This window comes from Panthera leo, chromosome B3, assembly GCF_018350215.1.
Source record: "Panthera leo isolate Ple1 chromosome B3, P.leo_Ple1_pat1.1, whole genome shotgun sequence".
Lineage (NCBI taxonomy): Eukaryota > Metazoa > Chordata > Mammalia > Carnivora > Felidae > Panthera > Panthera leo.
The window spans coordinates 134339527-134365646 of NC_056684.1; the positions used below are offsets into that span (position 1 = coordinate 134339527).

Consider the following 26120-nt stretch of genomic DNA (forward strand, 5'->3'; position numbering starts at 1 on the left):
TTCCAGCCCCGCGTCGGGCTCTGTGTTGACAGCTCAGAGCCTGGAGCCTGTTTCAGATTCTGTGTTTCCCTCTCTCTCTGACCCTCCCCCGTTCATGCCCTGTCTCTCTCTGCCTCAAAAATAAATAAACGTTAAATTTTTTTTTTAAAGAGGAGCTGGGGGGTTGCTGTGCTTTGCCCCCCAGACCCCACTGTGCTCTCACTGGACAGGACCTAGCCTCGGCCACTTCCTTCCAATTTTGGATGGAGATTCAATGGCAGGGGTGCAGGGACAAGTCAGAGAAGGGACAAGGGGAGAAAAGAGAGGACAGGGAAGCCTTGGGAAGAGAAAGTGGAAGGGCAAAGAACTTCCTCAAGCCTATGACCTCACTCAGGAGCATGGCAGGCCTGCCCCATCTAGACATGTTGCTCCAAATGAGGCAATCCACTCCTTTGTAGTGTCCCTTATGGTCCCCGAATTCTTGCATGATACCTGAGAGCTCTTCACCACCTACTTGTGGAAAGCCCTGGCTTTTAGGAGGAAAAATGATGTCACAGAATTTTTTTTTTAACGGTGCAGAGAACCCTAAGAAGATAATACATTCCAAAGTCCCAACAGGAAAAAAGCAAAAAACAAAAAACAAAAAAACAGGCAGCAAGGGGGTCTAGCTCTCCCCAACTATGCATAAATTCTGAGCTGAAAAGATCCTCTTGACTAACCATGGTTTTACTGGAAGTAGATTATAGTTTCAATAGTGCCCATGCACATAAAAATTCAGCAGTGTTATTGGACCATACATAGGTCTGCTTTTCAGAAAAACTGGCAAGAGGCTGTGTGGAAATGCCAGGCTTACAGTGGAAACCTCCATGGGGTATTTTTCGATGTGGAACTAGACAAAAGCAAAACAAAACAAAAATGTAAGACTACAGGTCTCTGTAAGGAGCTAGGTTACTTGCAAATGCCATAGCCTGGCCTTGCACCCATGATGGCTTTTTTGATAAAATTCTTAAGAACAGGGTATATTGTATTTCACAAATATAACAGCAATCCATGCTCCTCTTTACAGATAAATTATAAATGGTTTGCACATTAAAACACAGAAGAACTCAAGGTACCTGTTTTAAAGCACAGTTTTTAAAAATTTTTAAGTTTATTTATTTTGAGGGAGACAGAGAAAGGGAGCTGGGAGGGGCAGAGAGAGAGAGGGAGAACGAGAATCCCAAGCAGGCTCCACATCATGAGTGTGGACCCTACTACACAGGGCTCGAACCCACAAACCTCGAGATCGTGAGTTGGATGCTCAACCGACTGAGCCACCCAGGGTGCCCTAGAGCACAGTTTTTAAGTATAGTTGCTCTCTTGTGATACAAGTCAGTTGTGCAACATCAGATACCTTGTGTAGAAGGGTGGATTGCAAGAATTAGAAAAAAAGGCTGGGTTGAAACCAAAACAATCCTCCTGAAACAAAAACTACTTTTAAACGATATCAAGCTGTCCCATGACTCTCTGGCTCTAAATCCGTAGTGATTAATTATTAATTAACCTTGACAAATTAGTATCCCAATGACCCTGATGTCTGCATCTATGTACAATTTGCGCCTGCCTTCATTTTACACCATTGCTCAAGAATATGCCAAACTCCTCAGAAAACAGTGCTGTTAGTCACTGCCTGCGAATATGGAATTCCCTTCCATGGCAATGTACTGCCATACCCATTTGACACCTGTTTTCTTGCCCAGATGGTTTTTTTCACTGATGACTGGAGGCAAAGATTCATAAGGAGGAAGCATTAGCAAGTCAAACATTCTAACTGGAGGCTGTCATTCTAAGAGCTACCAAAGTGATAAATCTTGCCTCTATGGCCTCCCTTTGTCCTAAAGCCTCCTGTTTTGCTTTGTTTGTTTGTTTTGTTTTTCTTTAATCTTCAGTTGCTCATGGATTCTAATGAAGATATCAGCCATTTGTTAAGTAAAGACACTAAGAACTTCAAGAACAAAAATATCAGTAAGAAGGAACAATCTGTGTATTTGTTTGTGGTTGATGAACATTGGCCAATTCCAAAATAACGAAAAGCTTTAAAAAATGTTTGCTTTTTTTTCTCTTCTAGAAAAGAAAACATTGCGTTTCAAAGTACAAAGCGTATCAAAAAGAAAGAATATTTTCACCCAACATTGATTCTGTGTTTTCTTGCCATGTATGTAACAATTGTAAGCAGAGGCATTTTATACTAAATGTCAAATGTGTATCTATAGATGTTCATAAGAACTTTTGTTGTGTAAGCAAAAAGAATGAAACCTTGCCATTTGCAACTCCGCGGATGGAACTGGAGGGTATTATGCTAAGTGAAATTAGTCAGAGAAAGACAAATATCACGTGACTTCACTCTTATGAGGAATTTAAGAGAGAAAACAGATGAACATAAGGGAAGCAAAAATACTATAAAAACAGGGAGGGGGACAAAACATAAGAGACTCTTAAATATAGAGAACAAACAGAGGGTTGCTGGAAGGGTTGTGGGAGGGGGGTGGGCTAAATGGGCCAGGGGCACCAAGGAATCTCCTCCTGAAATCATTGTTGCACCATATGCTAACTTGGATGTAAATTTCAAAATTAATTAACTAATTAACTCATTTTAAAAAGAAGACTTTTTGTTGTATAAAGTAGATATGTCTTAGTAATTATTACATTCTAATCAAAATCATTTTGTTGACACCGCTAAAAGGTACCTAGCACATTGTATTCCAGTTTTGTTCCACAGGCTGCGTAACCCTGGGAAAACTCTCTTATCCGTGGACCGGACCAGATCTGTCTTGTTCACCTCTCTGAATCTAGAAACTAGAGGAGCCGACGTTGGGTGGCTCGCCCAGAAGAAGAATTTGTACCCATTACAGTAAACAATCAGGTCACAGAAACACACCTAAAACCACCGCAAATGAAGTAATCAGACCTCCTTAAGTGTTTTCACCATCTGGAAAAATCACACCCCAAGGGCCAAGACAGTTACCTAAGAACATTTCTGAGTACATTACCCAGGCCTCGAGGCAACAGGTAGGTGGGTTCCATGCCAATTAGAAAATGTTATGATTGGCAAGCCACGATGAAACTCTAAAATTGCAGTTTAATGGAAATGCTGGCTGTCATCCCCAAAGTACATTTCAAGGAATCACCAAGCTTTAGAATTAGAGGCAGCTAAATGGAAGTTTTCATCCATATCGAGCCCAGAAGATTAGGAGGTAACACAAGGATTGGTGCAGGTGTCTCCGCTCTTAATCCGGTGCCGCTCCCACCACAGAACCCTTCGTCCTTCAGGACCTGACGGAGCGGTCCGGAGCAGGGCTCATATAACAAGTTCTCAGCACCGCTCGGGGATGGGTCAAAGCTGACGATCGACCCCGATGCAGAGCCCAGGTATCTGAGCCGGAGGGAACAGCCAGCCCCATCAGACTCCAGAGAAGCACAATGCCGTGATTCAAAGAGCAAGCTTATCCCCAATCTTGTGAAAATAAGATTTCCCAAGGGGTGGGTGAAACCGACAGCTTTTCAGGTTCTGGGAGCCTCTAGAACGGTTTCCCAAATGTTTGGGGTTGGGCCTTACGGTCAATACACACTTTGCCCCGGGGCGTTTTTTTGTCTCTTAATTTTTAGGCCCCGGTGTATTTGAAGGTAAATTGATCCCACATGCTTCTAATTCATTTACACTGAACTCATCAGGCCATGTTTGGAAAGAGCGATCTGAGGTCCAAGAAGCTCTTTCAGCCTGCTTTTATGAGTCTCTCCGTGCCTTTTTTTTTCTCAGAAGCAGGAAGCCACGTTTTGACGTGGACAAATAAAATGCGAGCCCCAGAGACGCGGGTCCGGTTCCAAATGTGGCACCTTTGGCACCAATGGGTCCTCGAATCAGCAAGAGACAGCCTTCCTGCCTTCTTTTTGTGACATTAAGGAAACCTTACCCTTGTGCTGTGTCGAGCCGAAGTGGGTAATTGAGAGCTGCCCGGTGCCGAGCTCACATAAACTGTCAGCGTTCTACACACACCTTTTCCTCGTCACCTAAGCCGCCCACACGAGGGGAGTCCCAGGCTCGGGGCCACTTCCTGCTCTGTGCTCTGCAGGGAGCTGAGCCGGGCCTGCATGCTGGCACGTCTTTAGGAACCTGTCCTGATTCTTCTGAGCTCTGCACCCGAGGCGTCGATGTTGTTAGTTAACGTCACTGGAAACCGGCTGCCCAACGGGAAGGGGCTTGGTTGTGCTTCGTTTTAATTAAAAAATAACCACAGCTGGGCGGCGACTGGGTCGCTCAGTCGGTTAAGTGTCCGACTTCAGCTCATGGTTCATGAGTTCGAGCCCCACATCAGGCTCTCTACTGCCAGCACAGAGCCTGCTTCGGCTCCTCTGCCCCAACGCCCACCTCTCTGCCCCTTCCCTGTTGGAGCTCTCTCTCTCTCTCTCTCTCTCAAAATAAATAAACTTTGAAATTAAAAAACAAAAACACAGCTGGGAGCAAAGTCAGGTGCACAGTACGGGTGAGAGAAATGCTCTCTGGGCAAGGGAGCCAAATATACTATTTCCTCTGCTAAAGAAACTTTCAACTAATCCTAGGAACAGGCACAGTTCCTGGCACCCAGTAGTTCTTTAATAAATATGCTCCCTACGAGTAGAATGGGAATATCTGTCCATCTGTGTTGTAGACTGAACCTCATCAGGGAGTACATGCCCTCCTCTGGAAGCCTCAGGTCAACCCCTGGGACGGGACACAAAGGCAGCTGTCCCCACCTGTTCTCTAACCCGTGACTTGCACTGTTGACTCTCTCTGTCCCCTGCCTGGGGTTCTGACTCTTGAAAGGAAAGCCAGAGTCCCTGATCAGGAAATGGGCAATGAGCCCTGCAAATAGCTGAAAAGATGTTGAGGGCAAGGTGACCAAGGTTGGGCCATATTTGTCCCCCTCTCTTTATAGGGTTTATAACAGTGCACTCTGAACTCTGGCTGTTTACTACAGTTTTTAAAAGTATCAATGCCGGGGGGCGCCTGGGTGGCTCAGTGGGTTAAGTGCCTGGCTCTTGATTTCGGCTCAGGCCAGGTTTTGATCTCACGGTTTGTGAGTTCAAGCTCTGGGTTGGGCTCTGCACTGACCGTGAGGGGCCTGCTTGGGATTCTCTCCCCCTCTCTCTCTGTCCCTCCCCCTGCTCTCTGTCTCTCAAAATAAATAAATAAACAAAACAAACAAAAAAAAAAGTCAGTGCCCGGGCCCTACCAAAGACCAACGAAACCAGAATTTCTGGGTTCAAGAAATCAGCCCAAGACATCAGGTTTTTCTCTTAAAAGTTCCACGAGTTATCCTAGCACACGGCCAGGGTTGAGGGCCACTGATTATAAAGTAAGGTGACTACATTTCGGCTCTGGAAGGGTACCTGGAAATAATCTACATGACAGAGGGAACAGTTAAAGAACAACTGTTCTCAAATGAACGAAACAGGATTCAGGCTGACGCTTCCTCTTACCTTCCCCACCTCCGTTTCTCTGCCCCCTACTCCCCATCAGGTACCTGAGTTATAAAGGACCACGGAGCTCTCCAGGGAGTTTTCAAACCAGTGCACAATAAACGGGTTCAAAGAAGAGCCAGCCCCACACGCTGAATCATCTACGATGTCACAATGAACCAAACACAAGATCTCTTCAAATATTTAATCAGTTTAGAGACCTCTGCCTTCCAGCCCAGTTGGGTAAAAATTCTAAAGAAAACATGAGTAAGGGGTCCTCGAAGAAAACACCGGGGTAGAATGGAGAGGAGACTGGGTTTGGGAAGTCAGAACATAACATGTGTCTGAAGGCCTTCTTAAGGAATTCTACCACTTATTTAAAAAAAAAAAATATACTCAAAATGCACAAGAAAGGATTAGACAGTTATACAAACGTAAGGACAACTAAACCTTCTCTCGTGGCTGAAAATACCACACATGTTTTGAAATAGACTCTGTGAAAACCCCTAGATCCTGCTGTGGTTTCTTTCCGCAGCCTTCTCTGTGCATACAAGAAGCAGCTAGCTATACCCCGCGTCCCCGTGAGCAATCCGGGCCTCGGCAAAGAAGCAATCAGCGAGAAGTGACAGGAAGCCGTTCACAGTCTTTGAACGCGGACTCAGACCCCAGCGAAGCTAATCTATTTCCTTCGAAAAATATGAAAATAAACTGATAGGCCTTGAAAAATCACCGTCGATCTCAGGTCAGGGCGCTGATAATACTTTTCGATAACTGCGTCGTAAGAACTGGGGGAAGCATGTCCTTCAGAGCGACGGGTCTACAAGGGGACAGGCAGCGTCAGGACATTCAGGGCCGACTCCTCGGGAGGCGGTCAGCAAGAAAAGCGTAACATCTGTCCCACGTCACCCTCCCTCTCGTTTCTTCTCTTCTCCTGTCCCTGGGTGCTGCTGAGAGGCAGTGTCAGAGACCCCAGCCCGGGGCTCAGAACGGGTACTGGGACACATATATCCGCAGTCGGATCACGGAGCTGCCTCTGAAGTTGATGACCGTGTTGACCGTGATCATTTCCAAGTCCAGCTGTATGTCCCGCGGCCCTTTGATGGGGCGTGTCATCACCAGGGTGGCACTGATGGGGCCCGTTTGCTGTGGACAGAACCGGGGATACTGGTTAGAGAAAGGCTGGCCGGCGTTAACAGGGCAGGTGAGCCAGACTCCAGAAGCTGTCGAGCAACAGCAGAGAGGGTTGGGGACAGCTGTGGGTCGGTCGGGAAGCGGGGTGCCCCACACGACCACCAGGGCAGAGGGCCAGGTGGTCCGGCGGCAGCCTCCACCGGGGCGCCCCTCCCCCCCCAGAGCACTGCAGTCGGACTGGCATCCCCTGACGCCACGCTCTCCCCTGGCCTCTGCCCACGTCCCACCCGGCTTTTTCCTGCCGACCCTTCAGGTCCCACCCGAAATGTCACTTCCTGAAGAAGCCTTCTCTGCTTCCCCCAACTGCACCCAGTCTACTTTCCATCGCGGTCCACCCTACTTGGTCTATGTCTGCTGTCTGAGTCCCCGCCAGACTGCGAGCTCTCTAAGAGCGAGGACGGGGGTCAGGTTTTTCACCACTGAGTGTCCCCAGAACCTGGCACGGTTCCTGGCACACGGTCAGTGCTCAGTGAATAGATCTGGAATGAAAGAATGAATAATTCATGGAACTAACTGCATGTCACAGAGCTGTCACTTCGCTTCTCCGGGCCTCATCCTCTAAAATGAGGGTTTGTAGGGGCACGTGGGTGGCTGTCGGTCAACCATCTGCCTTTGGCTCAGGTCATGATCTCACAGTCCGTGGGTTCGAGCCCCGCGTCGGGCTCTGTGCTAACAGCTCAGAGCCTGGAGCCTGCTTTGGATTAGGGGTGTGTGTGTGTGTGTGTGTGTGTGTGTGTCTGCCCCTCCCCCGCTTGCAGTCTGTCTCTGTCTCTCTCAAACATAAATAAACATTTAAAAAAATTAAAATGAGGGTTTGCACCAGATCAGTAGTTCTCCAGTCAACAGCTGCCAATGGACCCAGAACACTTTTTCTTAAACTAACAATTCCAGGGACCCATTCCAAGATTTGCTGCTCAAGTGGGTGCCTGGATGAAACCTGGGGAAACTGGTTCTGATGTACCGTCCCTGCTGGAGCTCCCATTAGACACTCTAGTCCCTTCCAACTTCAGCACTCTGTGACCCTACTGCTGTAGTCCTAATGATTCCCTCCAGTGAATCTCTCTCTAAAACTTTTGAGCAGCTAGGGAGGGAGGACTGACATCCACTGAGCATCTACCACGTGGGAGGCACAGTTTTCAGCAATGCACTTATTTAATCCTTATTAAAAAGCGCTGAAAGGTTCTGTTACTCAAAGGGTGGTCCCTGGACCAGTACCACAGGCATCACCAGGGAGCAGGTTAGAAATGCAGGATCTCAAGCCCCACCTCTGGCTTACTGAGCCAGAATCTGTACGGTAACACAATCTCCAGGTGATTTGTGGGTACATTAATAATTGAGAATTGCTGGGACTCCTGATGGCTCAGTCGGTTGGTTAACTGTCTGACTTCAGCTCCGATCATGATCTCACGGTTCGTGAGTTTGAGCCCCTCATCGGGCTCTGTGCTGACAGCTCAGAGGGAGCCTGCTTCAGATTCTGTGTCTCCCTCTCTTTCTGCCCCTCCCTGCTTGCACTCTGTCTCTCTCTCTCTCTCTCAAAAATCAATAAAAGTTAAAAATTTTTTTTAAAATACATAAATAAATAATTGAGAAGTGCTGATCTAAAAGCACAGGACCCAGTCTGGGGACCCTGCCTGTCCTACTAAAGGTATGTCTCATTATTTCCCCATTTTATAACTAAGCAAACCAAGGCCCAGTGAGGTTAAGTCATGACATGGGGTCACCCATGACAGGTAAGGGGAGGGCTGCGGCTTGACCCCAAATCCCAGGCCTTTCTCACTGCACAACAATTATCAGAGGAGACTGCTGTGTGTTTCATTTCTTCTCCCTGGAACCATCTTTTAGGAGAGATGCTCATGGGTCAGTGCAGTGGCCAGAGAGTGGGCTCCTGGGGAGGAAGTAGCGTGAGAGAGCACAGAGCGGCCGGACAATCGCTTCCTATAAGCCGCAGAGCCCAGCGCTGTGCCCAGAAACTGAAAGCAACAGGCTTGCAAAATCAAGCAACTTGGCCTAGTTAAAGCCACACCAGGTATTTTATCTGTCTCCATAAAGGGAGGGCTCCCCATAAAGATCCGACATCCCCAAGAGTATGACAAGGGCGGGACGGGCAGGCAGGTGCCAGCCAGGTACCGGGACCTCCCCTGTCCCCTGGACTATCAATAGCCTGACAGCCATGCAATTTCCTCTTGGCATCCCCTCCCTCTGTTCCCGTCAGCATCAGCGCAAGTGGTGCGTCCTTACCCAGAGGATCGCTCAGACTTCCTTGTCAACTCTTGCAAAACTTGAGAGCACCGGGCCACCAGTGCTGGCCACACAGGGACAGCCACACAGGGAAATGCCCATGGCATTTACGTATACGAATATCTCACCAGCTTTCACTGTTTGCATGAACAAAGGCCAAGGACTGAAGACCTTGAGCCGTGGGCAGCCCTTGGGAGGGAGGCCTGCAAGGCTCGTGGTCATTGGTACGAAACAATGTCGGGGGCAGTGGGTATGAAAGCAGGCACTGGGCTATTTTGTACATCTCTTATTTAATCCCCATACCCTACAGTGTGAGTAGGTGACGTACATTACATCAGGTCACCAAACTAGCACACTGGCCCCCCAATCCTGCTCTGACCGCTACATCCTATGACAAGGTCTCAGTACATCTGAATTTCCGGACCATTCCGCTGCACTTACTCCAAGGAAGAATCGCCACTTTGCATTGTCAATGTTTGCCTGGTTGTTTGTCCCCTCTCCCCACCAGGGTGGGCTCCTCAAGGGCAGAGGTCACATCCTGTTTGTTCCTGAACTCTCGGCGCCTGGCCCAAGGCTGCATACGTCCTGGTGCTGAATTTATGTTTGGTGACGGAAGAAGAACGAGTGCCCAGCACCCGTGCAGCCGACCGCAACGGCGGCAGGGTGCAAACTGTCCACCGGATGTGTGTTTCCTTGGCCTTGCTCGGACACGTGCGGGGGTCTGTTCTAAGTCAGCCTGTGGGACAGCATCGTCTGACTCGCGGTCAGCAGGTCAGCTGCCCGGGGACCTGCCACCTGATCCACACGTCTCATGGAGTAAATATGCTCCTCCTTCCGGCCCTAATTGCGTCCTCGAGTCACCTGGCCAAGGCCAGTCACCAGTCCAGGGCTCAGGGTGAGGCCGGCTGCCGACTGTGTTTGTGAAAGGCACATGTGTGTAAGCACACGTGCCTGTGTGTGCACGGGGCCACGTGTGGCTTGCCCGCTGTGTGCTCGCAACACAGTCAGTGACCTTCCGCGTGGAAGAACCTGAATTCTGGCCGCCAAGCCGCACCTCCTGCATGATGCTCCTGTCACCAGCTCCAGAGCCCGGGAGCTCACAGCGTCCTGAAAACAGCGGCCGTCACAGCAGAAACAACGCTATCAGTCCAAAATAACTAACCCTTCCTGAACACCTTCTACTATTACTAGATGTTAAAGCAGCCCTTTCCTGTTATCTCAATTTCTGACCCCACATCCTAAAGAGAAGGTAAGCGTATGCATGGATTTCGACACCGGCCTGCCCGGGTTCGAATCCTGCTCGGCTGCTTCCTGGCTGTGAGACCATGGGCACGTCCCTCAGCCTCTCTGTGCCTCGGTGCCCACGTCTATAAAATCGGGACGGTCACGCAGGCGCTGCGTCACAGGACTGTTGGAAGGATGAAGGGAGCGATATATGGAAAGCACTTGGCGCATGCCGAGCACTGTATAGGATTTGCTGCCGTCCGGGTGGTTCCTGTAGCTGCCATACCGGATTTGCAGAGCGGTGGCCCAGCCAGACCTGTTTCTCTCACCTTCAACATCATGGGGCATTCAAGACACTCACCAGCCCCCACCTCAAGCAAGAGGGCGGTTTGAGAGAACCGTTCAGGGATGTGGGTCCTTTAAGAGTGCAGAGAGAGAGAGAGTGGGGCGCCTGGGTGGCTCAGTCGGTTAAACGTCCGACTTGGGCTCAGGTCACGATCTCATGGTCTGTGAGTTCGAGCCCCACGTCGGGCCCTGTGCTGACAGCTCAGAGCCTGGAACCTGCTTCAGATTCTGTGTCTTCCTCTCTCTGCCCTTTCTCTGCTCACGCTCTGTCCCTCTCTCCCTCTCTCAAAAATAAATAAACAGTAAGAAGAAAGAGTGCAGAGAGCAGTGGAGAAGTCTAGAGATGACAGCCAGCCCGGATACCTTGAACCATGGTGACGTAAGGAGCTGCTGGGGACCTGCCTGTTGGCGCATCTGCTCCGCCGAGGCCACAGCGGCCCCTCCCCACCCGCAGAAAGTCTGTGTGAGACACAGCACTGGAAAGAGGGTGCAAAGGTTTGGGGCGGCTTGTAGCCAACAAGGGGCCCTACTGGCAACAATCCAGTAAGACCCCGGTCCCGTCACCCTAACGTTCCCCTCCGTTATCTGCACCCCCCGCACCCAGTCCCGGAGAAGGAGCCTAAAACAGCACGGTCAGCGTGGGGAGGGGAAGAGGAAGCTGGCACAGGGGCCACCCCCACCCCACCCCTAAGCAGAGGAAGGGGAGAAATACTAAACACTGAGTGAAGGACAGAAAGGTGGACGTTTCCACTGAAACCAGCTTATTAGACTTGATATGAGAAGGAGACAATTCAATAGTAACTCAAAGAACCTGTCAGTCCGAGGGATTAACCTAGATATCACCCAGGTGTGCACAGGTTGGAGCCAGCAAGGTGAGAAAAAGGTTACTGAATGTTTCACCTCTGCCAAATCCTACCTGTTTGATCAAAACAGTCATTCTGTGTTCCAGGCACTGAGCTAAGCAGATGATCTCATCTAATCCCAAGGTAAATACTATTATTATCCCCTCTTTACATATGTGGAAATTGAGGCCCAGAGAGGTTAGGTAATGGGCCCAAGGTCACACAGCTGGTGAGTTGGTGAGTTGTAGAACCCGAATGAAGTGGACCAGCCTGGCCCTGGAGCCCACAGAGAACAACGATGTGCGGCCTCCTGATGATGGGGCCGTGCCTTGGAAGCTGGACGTGTGGAAGGCCCACCTTGTCCAGCAGATTTCTCCTTGTCTTCCTGCCCCATGCCCGTGGCTTCACAGGGCACCCAGACGGAACCTGTTTTCCCTTCCCGGGTGCAGCCAGGAGAGATGCCAGGAGCCACCTCCCTGTCCCTAAGTTCCTTCAGCCTCAGAGTCCTGACATCCTCTTCTGAATAAATAGTAAAGAATTAGGGCCCAACTCAATGTCCTGAGAGGGCACAAGCATACAGCTCGGCTTTGTGGGTTTCAAGGGTCCCCCAGGGGCTGTGTCAACCTGAGTCCCAGAGGAAGCCTCCAGGAAGGATCCTGCCTTCCGTCCACGCCACCTGTAGGACAATCTTCTTCCCCCGCCATCACTGGCTTTTACAAGCCAGCCACCCGGGGAACATTTGGGTCTATAGGGATTTTAGCAGGTGGTGTTCCAGTGAGCGACACCTCACCCAGGCAAGGCCACCTTCTGAGGATCTTGTTTTCTGCGTGGGAAAAGGAAAAACGTGAGGCAGGTGGCATCAGTGATGGAATTTTAAATCCCCCAAAGGGGCATCTCTGTGCCCTATGATTGGGACCCGCTATGTCTGTACAAATGACAGAGGCCAAACTGCAGGAGGCCGCTGGGCTAGGCTTGTGCTCCCGAGGGCAGCAAGGCCACAGCAGCTCACAGATGTGGGCTTCTGCTGGACAGCGGAGAGAGGACAGACATAAACACAGCTCTCTTTCTCATCTCACAGAAGTTCCTCTGCCTTCAACTCAGTCCATCTTTTTCCAAAGCCTCTGACCCTGTTGCACCGGCCTACAGATGCTGGCTCCGCTGACTGTGTTACACATGTGACCCGGTCCCCCTGGGGTCTTGCCAAAAACTATCAGTGAGGATACAGGCATGATACCAGCCCCTGGAACCTTTTCTAAACTGTTCTCACCGCTGCTTCTGAGACATCCCTGTTTTTAGACAGTCCCAGCCCCAGAAGCTAGGACTGGAAGGTTCGGCCAGGAGATAGGGAGAGGGAGGTAGAGACCTCAGATACAGGGTCCTTTCACGGGACTGCGACTGGCTCCCTTCAAAGTGGGTAAACTTCCATGGGCCCGTAGCTCCCCCATGATGCCCCTGGAGGACCACAAGCTGCATTTGTTAGGAATGCAGATTCCTGGGCATAGTGGGCTGAAGGCTCCCAAAGGTATCGGGCCCCAATCCCTGGAACCTGTACTTGTTACCTTATAAGGAAGAGGGACCTTTGCTGAGGGGATTAAGTTAAGGATCTTGCCGTGGGGAGATTATCCTGGATTATGTGGGCTGGCCTTAAATCCGATCACATGTGACACACAGAGCGAGACAGGGAGGGTTGACACCCACAGAACCTGAGGCAGTGTGACCACTGGAGGCAGGGACTAAAGGGACGTGGCCACAAGTCAGGAAATGCTGGCAGGTGCTGGGAGCTGGTGGAAGCAAGGAATGGCTTCTCCCCTGGAGGGGAGATGGCTCTGTGACACCTTGGTTTCCGCTCAGTGAACGTGATTACAGGCTTCTGGCTCCCAGAACCCTGTGAAAATAAATTTCTGTTGGGTTAAGCCACCGAGTTGGAGTCCTTTGTCATAGTAACCACAGGAAGTGGATACCCTAGGCCTCCACCACGGTCTTCTGAGAGAGATTCTCCGGAGAGGAAGCTCTGGAATCCACTTTTTGGACAAGTGCCCACGTTCACACTGAAATGTAAAAAACATTGCTCTGAACCGGGGGTATCCAAAGAGGTACATTCACCCCAGGGCTGCAGGACATGAAGTGCAATAACATAAGGGTGTGGGATTATACGTGTATAGCACAGAAGTGAGGGGCGCCTGGGTGGCTCAGTCAGGTGAGCGTCTGACTCTCGATGGTGGCTCAGGTCATGATTTCGCAGTGCGTGAGTTTGAGACCCACGTTGGGTCCTGTGCTGGCCGCGTGGAGCCCGCTCGGGATGCTTTCTCTACCCCTCCCCGGCTCGAGCTTGTGCTCTCTCTCAAAATAATGAACTTCAAAAAAGAAGGGGCAACTACATTTTAGGATGTGTATTCTAAAATTTTCTCCTGATGTGGCTAAGTCAGTGCTATCCAATCAAACTTTCTACGATGATGGAAAGGTTCTCTATCTGAGCCAATACAGCGGTCACAGGTGACCACTGAGCCCTTGAAATGTGGCTTGTGCTACTTTTTAATCTTATTTCATCATAATTCATTTAAATGTAAAGAGCCACAGTTGCGCAACACAGGTGGGGCCCACTTCCGTGAGGCATGCTTTCATATTCACCACAACATAAGTGCCGGGAGGGCAGAGATCTGGGGATGCTGTGCTCACTGCTATATTCTCGGTTTCTGGAAGTGCGAAGTAGGTAATAAATACCTTCAGATGAGTGGATGGATAACTGGCTATGTGAGTGACTCCTCCAGGCAGGAAAACGATGGAAGATTGCATCTTGGCCTAACTTCTCATTGCACTGACGAGGGTCCTGAGGCCCACGGGGGAAAAGCAGCTTTTACAAAGCCATCTAGAAAGTAACAGGAATCTGAACCTTGAAGTCCTGACTCCCACCCATCCCCTCTTCTCTCTTCATACCCGCCCCTCCTGGCTGCTCTCCGAACTGTTTCTAGAAGCACGTGCCAGGTTAGACAACACAAGCATCGTTAAAGACGGTGACGATGCCCTCTTACCCGCATATAGAATTCTCGGCCCTCATTCCCAGACTTGATCTGGAAAATGTAATAAGCCCCAGGGTAGCGGGTCGTTGCTTGCATTTGGAAGATGTCAGCAGGAACGGAGCGTCCCGATACCACATCCATATCCCGGTACAAGATGGTAAAGGGCTGGTCTCTGCAGCCAGGATTCTCAGCGGGACACATACAGCGGCTGTTGGGGAGGGAAATCATTTGAGAATGCGATAAATCCTTTCCAGATGCTCGTTGTACCTACTTCCTCACTTAAAACGTTGAAAAGAGGCCACCCCATTTTTATCATCTGAATGCTGTCACTGGAGATCCTCTCTGCTCCTCGGTCTGGTGTAAAAACTCACCAGCGTGTACGTGAGCTGTTTCCTAGAGAATGGCCTATTCTGACCAATCAGAATAGGTCTGGCTACCAGAATATAAACCTTAGATGTCTGCCTTTCAGAACACTGGCACGTTCTCTAATGCGCTTCACATTTGTCATGTATTTATTTGGCAAAATGCGTCCCTGGTCACATAGCCCTTCACTTCCCCAGACGTACACACTCACGAAGAAATTTTAAAAAGTGAGAAATGCCATTTAGCTTGACAGGATTTGGGTGGTCCTTGTACATTCTCTATGGCACTTAACACAGTCTGGGTAGAACGTGACTTAATCTTTCCATTTGACAAACAAGTTAGAACTCACTATGTTTAAGGCATAACATCAGACATTTTGGAACTGCAATAATAAATACGATCCTGACCTCAAATAGTTCACCTTCTAGTACGAGAAATAAATCACGGGCGCAAATATCTTTAATACAGAGCAACTAATTTGAAAGACTAGTAACAGTGTTGTCATCATATGAAATCATGGACTCTCTTTACCAAGGAATGCCTGTTGTAGACACCCCGTTGATTTGTCCCTAACCACCCCCATCTCTCACCTCATCCCTGAGACTTCCCTTCTAGGAGTCAGAGCTGAGGAGAATGGGGAGGTCTATAAATATGTGCCTTGCTGGGTGGAACCGGGAGTCAGTCTTGTCTTGTTTCTGCTGCTCTCCCCAAACTTCTGATCTACCTTCAAAACTTACTGGTTGGTTCGATCTCCAAAATATAGTCCAGATCCAACCACTTTTCACCATCTCCTCTGTCACAGAACTGTCATTCAGGCCACCACCGTGTCTCTCCTGGACCTCTGTGATGGCCTCCTAATAGGTCCCTCTCCCTTCAATCCATTACACAGCAGCCAGAGTGCCCGTCATCGAACAAAGATCAGATTCTGTCTCTGTCCTGCTTGAAGATCCTCCAGGGGCCACCCCTTATAACTTGAGTAAAAACTGAACAAAGTCTGGGGCGCCTGGGTGGCTCAGTCGGTTAAGCGTCTGACTTCAGCTCAGGTCATGATTTCACCGTCCATGAGTTCGAGCCCCGTGTCGGGCTCTGTGCTGACAGCTCAGAGCCTGGAGCCTGCTTCGGGTCCTGTGTCTCCCTCTCTCTCTGCCCCTCCCCTGCTTGTGCTCTGTCTCTCTCTCTCTCAAAAATATATAAACATTAAAAAAAATTTTTTTTTAAACTGAACAAAGTCTGGCCTCTGTCAATTTCCCTCAGATCACTGCCCACTTCACTCACTAGGCTGCAGCCTCTGAAGATGTTCCCCGAAGACGTCAAGTTCACCACCGCCTTGTGGTCTTTGCACATGCTGTTCCCTCGGCTCTTCCAGTCTCTGCCAACATCGACTCATTTTCCCATTCCAGCCCAAATGGCGTTTCCTCAGAGGAGCTTTTGGACTCCCCAGTCTAGACCAGCTCCAGCCCTAATGTTCCTTTTATAAATTCCCATTCCTCCTGCTCACAGCACCCATCCCAACCTACGATTATGCATTCATTTATGCGACACCGGTTGAATGCCTTTCTCCTCCGCTAGCATAAGAGCAAAACCATCATGCCTGGTACTGTTTGCCACGTGATAGGAGCTCATCTAACGTTTGATAAAGGGGTGTATAAAAATCATTTGTAAAGTTTGGCTTTCTGAAGGCTGATCCAAATAGCCAAGTCAAACTGTCCCGGGTGCCCGAATGGCCCCTGAAAACGTCACGTGTCACACAGAAAAGAACTGCCTCCTAAATGAAGAAGCCCGGAGGAGGGCGTGACGGCTGGCAGCTGAGGAGGATCACAGACAGCTGGGGGAGATGGCACTGGAGCTGAGATCTGGAAGATGGGGCGGATCTGTCCACGTGGCGGTGGAAGAAATGCCTTCCATATGGCAGAAAATGGGTGCGTGAGAGGCGGGAGGCTGGACGTTCCAGGGTGTGGGTAAAGGTGAGGGCGAGTCCTGCTCAGGTTGGCAGGAGCACAGGACCATGAACGAGGAAATGAGCTGGAAGGGGGTGGCTGGAGTCAGCCGAAACGGGTCCTGGAGGCAGGCAGCTTGCAGCGGCCCGCCAGGGACCTCACGGGCAACACGAGCTCAGTGCTGTCATTGAAGCCGTCGACTCCCCGGCTCCAGACAAGCACGGCCTGGAGGACCCCAGAGAGAACCAGAGAGAGTGGACACTTTGCTCCGCCACGTAGGACCCTGGAACCAGACACCAAAGGGTTGCTAGAAGCACGGCTCTGAGCAACAAGCCGAACTGTCCGTAACGGACCCGCCTGCCCCTGCTTCGTCCTCTTTGTCCAGTTTTTGTTCAGAGCAGGAAGCGCACGGGTAAGCCACGAATTGCTCTTAGATGCTGTATTCCTAGAGGCCACGGCAGGTGTGTCTGACGCATCCCTTTGTCTCCAGCGCAAGGAGTGGGTGTTGCTCAGGGGGGAAACTGTGTGACTGAATGAGAGGAGGGCCCGGGGCGCCTGGGTGGCTCAGTCGGCTGAGGTCATGGTCTCATGGCTCATGAGTTCCAGCCCCGCGTCGGGCTCCGTGCTGACAGCCGGGAGCCTGGAGCCTGCTTCGGATTCTGGGTCTCCCTCTCTCTCTGCCCCTCCCCTGCTCACGCTCTGTCTCTCTTTCTTAAAAAAAATAGAAAAAAAAAAAAAAAAAAAGGAAGAGACAAGGACAGAAGGTGTGTGTGTGTCCGTGTGTGTCCAGCAGGCAAGAGGCTAAGTATCCTGACTCCCTGGCAGGGGCACCCTCCTTTCCCACCACACAGGCAGCTGAACCAGACCCCTCATCACAGTCCCATTTCCCAAATGACTTACTTATCGCTGATCCGAAGATAAGGCTCCTCACAGCGGATGGGGTCAATGCACTTGAAGCCCCCTTGCAGATTGTAGCAAGTTTGCTGCAGGTTACACGTGTGGTTTCTGTGCTCGCACTCGTTGATATCTGAAACGAAGGGTAGACAAGGGGCTGAAGCAGGACAGTGCTTCCAAGGCGCTGGGCTCCTGGCCAGGTGTCGGGGGTGGGGCGGCCTGGGTCTTTACTAGAGAACTGCACTGTCCACCACGATAGCGACTGGCCACTGTGCGGCTACTGGGCCCTTGAAAGGTGGCTAGTCCGAACTGAGACGTGCTGGAAGTGGAAAATACACACCGGTTTTGACAACGCAGTACAAAAAAGAAAGTGATATCTCTTCAAAAGTTCTTACATAGAGTACATGTTGGAATGATAATATTGTAGATGTATTGCCTTAAATAAAATACATTCTTAAAAGTAGTTTTTCCTATTTCCTATTGCTGTATGGCTCCTCTTTGTAGCTGACTTTATATTTCTATTGCCCAGCCCTGGCTATGGAGAATTCTTGCCTGGTGTTCCAGTAAGGTAGATTCAAGGAGCTGCAATGGGTCAACGGCTCAGCCACCAACCTCTCCATTGGCCCCCCTGGGTGACCATGAGGCTGGGAATCAGCCCAAGTGGCCAATCTGAAGAGTAAGACCTACCCCTTCACCATCTGGGGGTCCTGACCCTTTGGGGGACACAGCAGTCTGATGTGTGAAGTTCCCCTGCCATCCATTTTCTAGGAAATCAGTAGAGAAACACTAACTGGGCTGCCCTCCAGGGCCCATGAGAAGGGCTGGACCGTGGTCCGTGAAGGGGGCCAGGCCACAAGGAGTCTTGGGGATGCAGAGATCTGCCCGGGGGTGGGGGGAGCCACACAGCCTGGCCACAGCCTGCCGCTCTGGGAGCCACCGGAACCTACTCCTGCCCTCATCCCTGCCACCTCCTCCCCCAGGTGAAGACCTCCAGGTGACCCCTTGAGCCAGCCCCACCTGACACCTCCCCCAGCCAGGTCCCCCTGGACAGCCTTACCCTGGCAACTCCGGTTGTCATCCAACAGAATGTAACCGGGGGGACAGGAGCAGAAGTACGTGCCGGGCTGATTCACACACTCATGCTGGCAGAGGAACTCAGAGAAGCTGCATTCGTCCATGTCTGGGGGTGACAAGTCACACCTGCTGTTTATAATTAGACCACCTGGGCGTGGGAGCTTAGCGGTTATCTCCTCCGCCTCCCACACACTCCTGATGCACATGACAGCTTTGTGGCTACCAGGTTGCCGTTTTACTTCTCGAACACTCAGGTGACAGGGAGCTCACTACCTACTGAGGAAGCCTACCAACAACGGGACAGCTCTAGCTGCTAGAAGATTCTTTCCCCCAGGGAGCTGAAATCTGTCTCCATCAAGCTTCCATCACTCCTCCCTCTGGCTCAGCTACGTTATCTACTCACTACCGACTCATTTTGCCCAACGGGTACATGTAACTTTCACTTCTGAAGGGGGGATTCTTTTGCCCATCGGAGTTTTCTACCGGCAGAGCTCTTCCCCCAGAGCCCCCAAAAGCCCACATTCCCTGGCCCCCAGCCTTCTGCAAGGGCAACCTTACCAGCGCTGATCGCCCTCTAATCACCCCGAAGTTGAGAAGCAATATGCTTCCGAAAATCCCAACTCAAAGGGACGCATCCGGGAGGCCGGGGGATGCGCGTTACGGCGAAAGTTCATTGTGTTCAAAGCCCTCCTTGAAAGAGAAAGCTCTGGAGGGGCGTGGGGTGGGCCAGCGTATCGCCCCGGGCTGGCCCGCCTGCCTCAGGAGGTGGTCGGCACGTGGGAACCTGGAGCTGGGCCACTCCCGGGCTGCAGAGAGGTGGCGACACAGAGGAGCAGCCATCGAACATGTAGGCCGGGGCAGCTGATGCAGAAGAGGGCGTCTTAGAAGGGCCAGCCCTCCTCACACACGGAGTTTGGCAGCAGAGCCCCATCTGAGCCTCGTTCGTCGAGCGCGCCAAAGAAAACATGTTTTTCTTTCATTTATTGTTTCCCGAAAACTTGCTTTCCCCAGCTTCCCCATGTGACATGTCCTCGGATTGCTCTCTCGCTCACAGACCGCCGGTGGCCGGAATGACCCAGGGACGGTGTCCGGGCAAACGAGGCGGCTTCCCCACCTCGGGATAATCCTGGTGTCGCCTAAGCCTCTCACGTCGCAGGAGGAACAACTCCTTCCCAGCTCTCCCAGGGGTCTCCGGGCAGTGGGCTGGGAGCCGGCAGAACCGGATGTGCATGTGGAAAGTTAAAGCACGCTCATGAGGTAGGACGTGCTTCTGTCCGCCCCGCCCCAGCCCACCCCACCCCTGCTCCCCCGGGGACCTCGTAGGGTCTCAGGCCTCGGGCCCCAGCCCATCACAACAGACAGTAGATTCTGCTCATACCTCTGGGAGAGGCGGGAGTAAAGCCTGAAGCTGTCAAGCGCTTGCTATGCACCAAGTGCTGGCTTAAATCCTTCCCATGTCTCATCTTACTATTTTTTTTTTTTTTTTAAGATTTTACTTTTAAGTAATGTCTACACCCAACGTGGGGCTTGAACTCACAACCCAAAGATCAAGAGTCGCACGCCCCGCAGACCGAGCCGGCCGGTGCCCCATGCCTCATCTTATTTAATCCTCACCTCAGCCCTATGAGGGAAGTGTTATTATTAGCTACATTGTACAGAGGAAAAATGGAGGCTTACCGAAGTCAGGTAACTTGACTAACGAGTTAGGTAACAACTTACACATAAGGAGGAAGCAGTAAATCTCGGACATGAAGCTGGCCAGCCAGCCAGCTGTGACCTCCTACACTGGTCAACACCGTGCTGCGGTGTCTCCCTGAGCGATCCCGCTCAGGACTTAAAATCGGTGGATTTGAGGGGTCCTAAGGTTGGGGGCCTCCCCTGAGCAGGACTGGCCCCAGGGCAGATGGAGAGGGCAGCACGTGCCCCCACCTCCTGTTGGCTGGGGAGGGTCCCTAATAGGCCCACTCAGTTTATCTTGGGGTCTGCAATCCCCAGACTTTACTAGGGCTGTGGCTCCAATCTCCACCAAAAAAGCTGAAGTCCAAGCCTGGTTTCTGGCCAGGAGCACCCTTGAGGCCATTTTTCACTCATGCGAACCCGCCACGGTTTCCAGGATTAGCTCAGTTTAGCAAGTCCCCAAGAGATAAGGGACACAGCCAGGAAAGGGCTGGTGCTGTACAGAGGGGCCACACTAGCTGTGACAGCACCGGGAGTCACAGTTCCTGGGGGGAAATGAGAAGGAAGGAAGGAAAGAAGGAAGGAAGGAAGGAAGGAAGGAAGGAAGGAAGGAAGGAAGGAGGGAGGGAGGGAGGGAGGGGGGAAGAAGGAAAGAAAGAAAGAAAGAAGAAAGAAAGAGGGTAAGTAGGAAGGGACAGAAAACAAACTCCCTGTGTCCCACTGTTATCCCGAGCCAACATTAAAGCCTGAGGTGGCCAGGAGTCACTCTAAGTCTTAGGAAAGTGGGCACTTCATGGTGAGTGTGGAGGAGAAGATGGCCATTTAGGGTAAAATGAGTCAACTGAAAATCCCTGCCAAACCACCAAGGATGTAAACTCTCTGAAAAGCCAGAAGTCTCTTACACTGACAGAGAAAATAAATTAATATGGAACGATGCTTAGGTACACCAGTTTTTTTTTTTTAAGTTTATGTATTTATATTGAGAGAGAGAGAAAGAGAAAGACAACCAGTGGGAGAGGGCCAGAGAGCAAGGAGGACAGAGGATCTGAAGCAGGCTCTGTGCTGACAGCAGAGAGCCTGGTGTGGGGCTCGAACTCACAAACCATGAGATCATGACCTGAGCTGAAGTCGGATGCTGAAATGGACTGAGCCACCCAGGTGCCTCGACGCCAGCTTTTTTAATCTTTAGGACCACACGAGTGACGTGGCCAAGGAAAGCACTAAACAGCAGAGCTAGAATTTGAACCCAGCTCCATCTGGCTCCAGTCGCTCTACTATACCCCCTCCAGAGATGGTCAGTATACACCTGTGGATGTGCAGGGACTTTTGGAGAAACAACTAATCCCATCTCATGATGCTAAACTTTCTCCCTCTTAGTCCCTTGGCCCAGATTCCCCCAAGGAGTGCCATAGGAGGAACTGAAATCTAGGAAGAAAGTAGCCTTTCATGCCTGAAGGTATTTTATTAGTTTCTGGGACTGACATTTAATCCGTCTGAGGCTCTCTGTAACTGCCTCCTCACGGCTCTGGCTTTCCGGGCCCCAGGGAGAGGTTGCTCGTTTGTTCAGAGTACTCTGTCCCTAGAACACCCCGGGCCTCAGTGAGGCTACCACACAAGTCCCATTCATGACCTGGGTCAGTTCCTGTCACAATGAAACCCGGGATTAGGAAACTTTCCATTCAGTGGGACAAAAAGATTTTCACGCCCTAGGGTATGGTTCGCTTATTTTGAAGAATACGGCGAAGCAGCGTTAATTTGAGCCGTGCTAATTCACAACGGCTCATGATGCCAAAGTCGATGCAATGGAGTTTACTTTAATCCAGTGTTTACCAAAAAACAAGGAAAGAAGAAAAAGAAGGAAGAACGAAAGAAAGAAAGAGCACATACGTGGCTCCGTGCAGGATGCTACATGGATTTATAGGAGTAAAATGTCATCCCTGTTCTCAAGGAGTTTGCAAGAGTTTACAACTTTCTTGTCACAAGTTTTAGTAAGAAAATTGTAATGGAGTCCGCAAGAAAGCCCTGGCAGAGAATCGTAGCTTCTGGGTCTTGGAAGGAATTTGTAAAAGGTCAGCGAAGTCACCACATCTAAGTTCTCACAAATTGTTAAGAATTAATTCATTCAACATTCAATCATTCATTCATTGATTTGAGGACTCTTGATTGTACGCATGCTGTGTGCCAGGCCTGGAGCTAGGAACTGATTCGTTATTTGTAGAGATTTTAGAAGTTCGCAGAGCATTTTCACTTACGTATATGATCTCATTCCACTCAGTGCCCCTGCCAACCCTACCCTGGGAGATATGCTATTATTTCAAGTCACTTCACTCTACAAGTACAATGTATGCGATCCCCAGGACTTGTCAGTGCTGGGTAGGCATAGATACTTCAAACCAACACACAACATCGGGTCACTCTTTTCCCTCTTCAACCCCATGTCAGACCCTAAAAGGCAGCTCCGTCAGATTTTGCATTAGGGGTCAAATGACAAGGGAGGGGACTCTACTCCACCTTTCAGGAAGTGACTCATCTCTGCTTTGTGTGGTTGTGACCCCACCGCACTAAGAAATGTCCCCAAACTGGATATGTGTCTGTGAAATGAGAGGAAACACCTGTAAAGGAAGCCCTTGTCCTCTGACCCCCCCCACCCCTGGACCCCTAATACAGATGGAAGTCTCCAAATGCCAAAGCCCATTACCACTGCAATGAACACCGTCATCCTCAAGCTCATATCCTGGGTCACAGCGGCAGATGAAAGAGCCATAGGTGTTGACACAAGTTTGCACGCATGGGTTCTCAGTTGCACATTCGTTCACATCTACGGGAAAAGGAAAGCACGTCACTGAGCATTCCCACAACAGAACATCCCCAATGACCCGGCAGAAAATGCACTCACAACAAAATCTACCGGCGCTGGGAGACCAGATTCACAGGGGCCAAGTATCTCCACCCAAGATCTCTCACATTCAGAGCTCAGACCCCAGAGCTTTCACCGAAGGACCAGGGTCTCCATCCACATGCCCCTCCTTGCTCACAAGTTGGGAAGGGCAGAAGCAACTTGTACATACACCATATCCATGCATATGCATGTACACACACACCCCTCCTAGTCAGTCTACTCCCCAAGGCTCACCCACAGGAATTTCCAGGCAATATCTGCTTTGCCCTCTCATCTCCTGCATTATATCACCGATTCCCTCTTCTCTCACTACTGACTCTAAACTTTTCAGTAAACAGGTAAGGAACCATGACAACTCTAATAACTCTGTGATTGCTATGGACCTTATTATGTCCCTCCCCAAAATTCATAGGTTGAATCCCTAACCCCCAATGTGACTATATTTGGAGATGGGGCATTTGGGAGGTAAGAAGTTACCTAGAGGCGGGGTCCTCAGATCTCACACTTACTGAATCCCTACAACAACCCAGCTTTGGGGCCACTGCCCCATGTTACAGCTTCAGGGGGTTAAGGAAGGGACCACAAAGGAGCACGAGGAAATTTTTACATAATAGAGTGTTTCATCACCTTGAGCGTGGTGATGGCTGCATGGGGGGATACATACATCAAAGGTAATGGAATAACGAACCTTTAATAGCGCAGGTTATTGTACACCAATTATACATCAACAATTTTAAGGTTGTTTTAAGGTTGGGAGATGCGCCCAAGTTCCCAAGCTAACAGGAGCACAGCTGGAGCCGGAACTTGAGTCAGAGGGCTTTCCATGATATCAACAAACTATTCTGCACAACTCATCGGGGTGAGGGGAGGGGCAGGAAGGAGCCCTTTTCTGCACTGGCACTGGCTGACTTGATTTAAGCACACCCTCTCTCCCAAGCCCGATATGCCAATGACCAAAGTTCCAGCTGAGAGCATTTCTATCCCCTTCAAAGTCCAGGTAAACCTCTCAAGGCTCTGAATAGAGATGTGAGTGTTTTCAGAGTGAAAAGCCTTCATCGGCAACAGCTTGAAAAGCTTTTCTTAACAGGGAGGGCTAATCCCATGCCCACACAGCGCCTGCTTCCTGGTATCCTCAGAACTTTCAGAGGGGGAAAAACAGGGCTCTGCAGGGAGGGTCCACAAGGTACCATTCTCCCCAACAGAGCTTGGAGGCTCTGTGCCCTGGCAGCCTGGAAACACCATGGCGGTGAGTCTTTGAGTCAAGTCCAGGCAGGACGGCACCGCCGAGTATTAGGGCCGGTGTCCTTGGCTCCCGGCCACTCGCTGACCACGCCAATACGAGTGAGCTCGGGTCTTGTCCTCCTGCAGCTCTCAGCTGCCTCTGCAGAGCAACAGGGCCCACAGGACGCTGCCCCCTGGGCCCCGGCTGCACTTGCCTGCCAGCCCCCAGGATCCACACATGCACAAGTGCCCCTGTGAATCATGTGGAGCAGGCCACACCCCACTCTGACTCGCTGGACGGGAAGGCTGAAGCCTCGGTTCTCTCAACTCTGCCACCACCTGGCTGCGTGACTTCGGCCAAGTGGCTTCACGTTTTTGAGCTTCGACTTCCTCATCTGCAAGGCATGGCCACACACACCTGCCGTACCTGTCCCCTAAGGCTATTGCTGGGGTTCAGTGAGGTTAACAGAGGCGTCACTGCTTTGAAGAGCGCACAGCAGCCTTCCCTGCATGAGACGTCAGGACAAGAGCTCAACGGCGTAGGTAACATCCTGTACACCCGTGGCCCCTGCTGATGCAATATCCCGGGGGCTGGGTGCCCGTGTCCAGGCTTTTCCGCACCACGGCACCTGGCACGTGCCAGGTGTATTATCTGCTCCTTGTCACAGGCCTGTCCCTGAGAGGCCCTTTTGGCTCTGCTGAGCACGGCTGTTCCTCTCGAGATGCTGATGCACCTTGCCAGTCTCTGGGGAAACCTGGGCGGGCGCTACCACCCCCGGTCTGGGCACGGAGAAGCCCGCGGCTGCCTTATGTCACTCGTCGCAGCGGCAAGGGAGCCAGGCGGCCTGCTCCCTGCTCCGGTGGGAGAGAAGGGCCCCTGCTCTATTGGGAGAAAATTACCTCCCCTGGCAAGAGGAACACAGCCGAGACTTCTTGGAACAATTAGCAGAACCAGTTCTGGAGAGAAAGGCTTACAAAGAATCCAGGATCAGACCCTTTAAGCGCTGAGGCCTTCCTGTTTACTCAATGATTTAGATATGATTAAATGAATGGAAACATGATATTCCCCCGACTAGCTGGCCGGGAGCCTGCCCGCCAGACCTCAAATGGTGTGACAAGGACATGGGCCCTGCAAAACCTGGTGGCGGGTTCCAAACAAAGACCTCATTCTGAGGCCCCGGCACCGCCTCCACCCTGGATGGAGGGGCAGCTGCCAGGGACCGGAGGCCTGGGTGGGGGCCGGGGCGGGGCCGGGGGCCGGGCAGGACTTGCGCTAATTCCTTGGGCCTTGGGCCCCCAGTCACTTCCTGAGCAGAAGAAACTGCAGTAGGCATGCAGCTTGTTTTTCTTATCAGTATTTGAAGGAACACTGCATCGGAGGAGGAAATCATCATCCCCCCTGGACTCTCTGCTAAGGAGCAGGCCCTCCCAGCGTAGGCTGTAGGCAACATTGGAGGGAGAGGCATGAAAATTGCCTGTGAAAGCCCTGCACAGAGTCTATATGGGAATGCATCGGAGGTCAGATGCCCTTTCTGACCACCCCTCTTGCACATCAGGAACTGAACTCAGGCCACCGGACACGCGTGAACATTTCTGATTAGCCTGGAAAGCTGGCAGCCCAACTTCCGGGAAGTAGACGCACAGAGAGAAGCAAATCCATGAAAGCACAAGCCCCAACTGATGGATGACCGTGGTTCTCATCTCAGCCATACTCAGAGCACTTTTTGAGATATTTCCCATAACC

At 51.0% G+C, this 26120-nt stretch overlaps 1 protein-coding gene across 2 annotated transcripts in view; it reads right to left on the reverse strand.

The window, feature by feature from the left end:
- Nucleotides 1-5645: 5645 nt before the first annotated feature.
- The window catches only part of FBLN5 (fibulin 5), an 80644-nt gene continuing 60169 nt past the window's right edge, over nt 5646-26120 (reverse strand). For both annotated transcript variants that reach the window (XM_042944111.1, XM_042944110.1), the window contains 5 exons: nt 22955-23074; nt 18563-18685; nt 17512-17638; nt 14324-14519; nt 5646-6597 (listed from right to left, as the gene is read on the reverse strand). In XM_042944111.1, the coding sequence (XP_042800045.1) occupies nt 6436-6597; nt 14324-14519; nt 17512-17638; nt 18563-18685; nt 22955-23074 (728 nt within the window). In that variant the 3' untranslated portion in view covers nt 5646-6435. The remainder of the gene's footprint in view (nt 6598-14323; nt 14520-17511; nt 17639-18562; nt 18686-22954; nt 23075-26120) is intronic.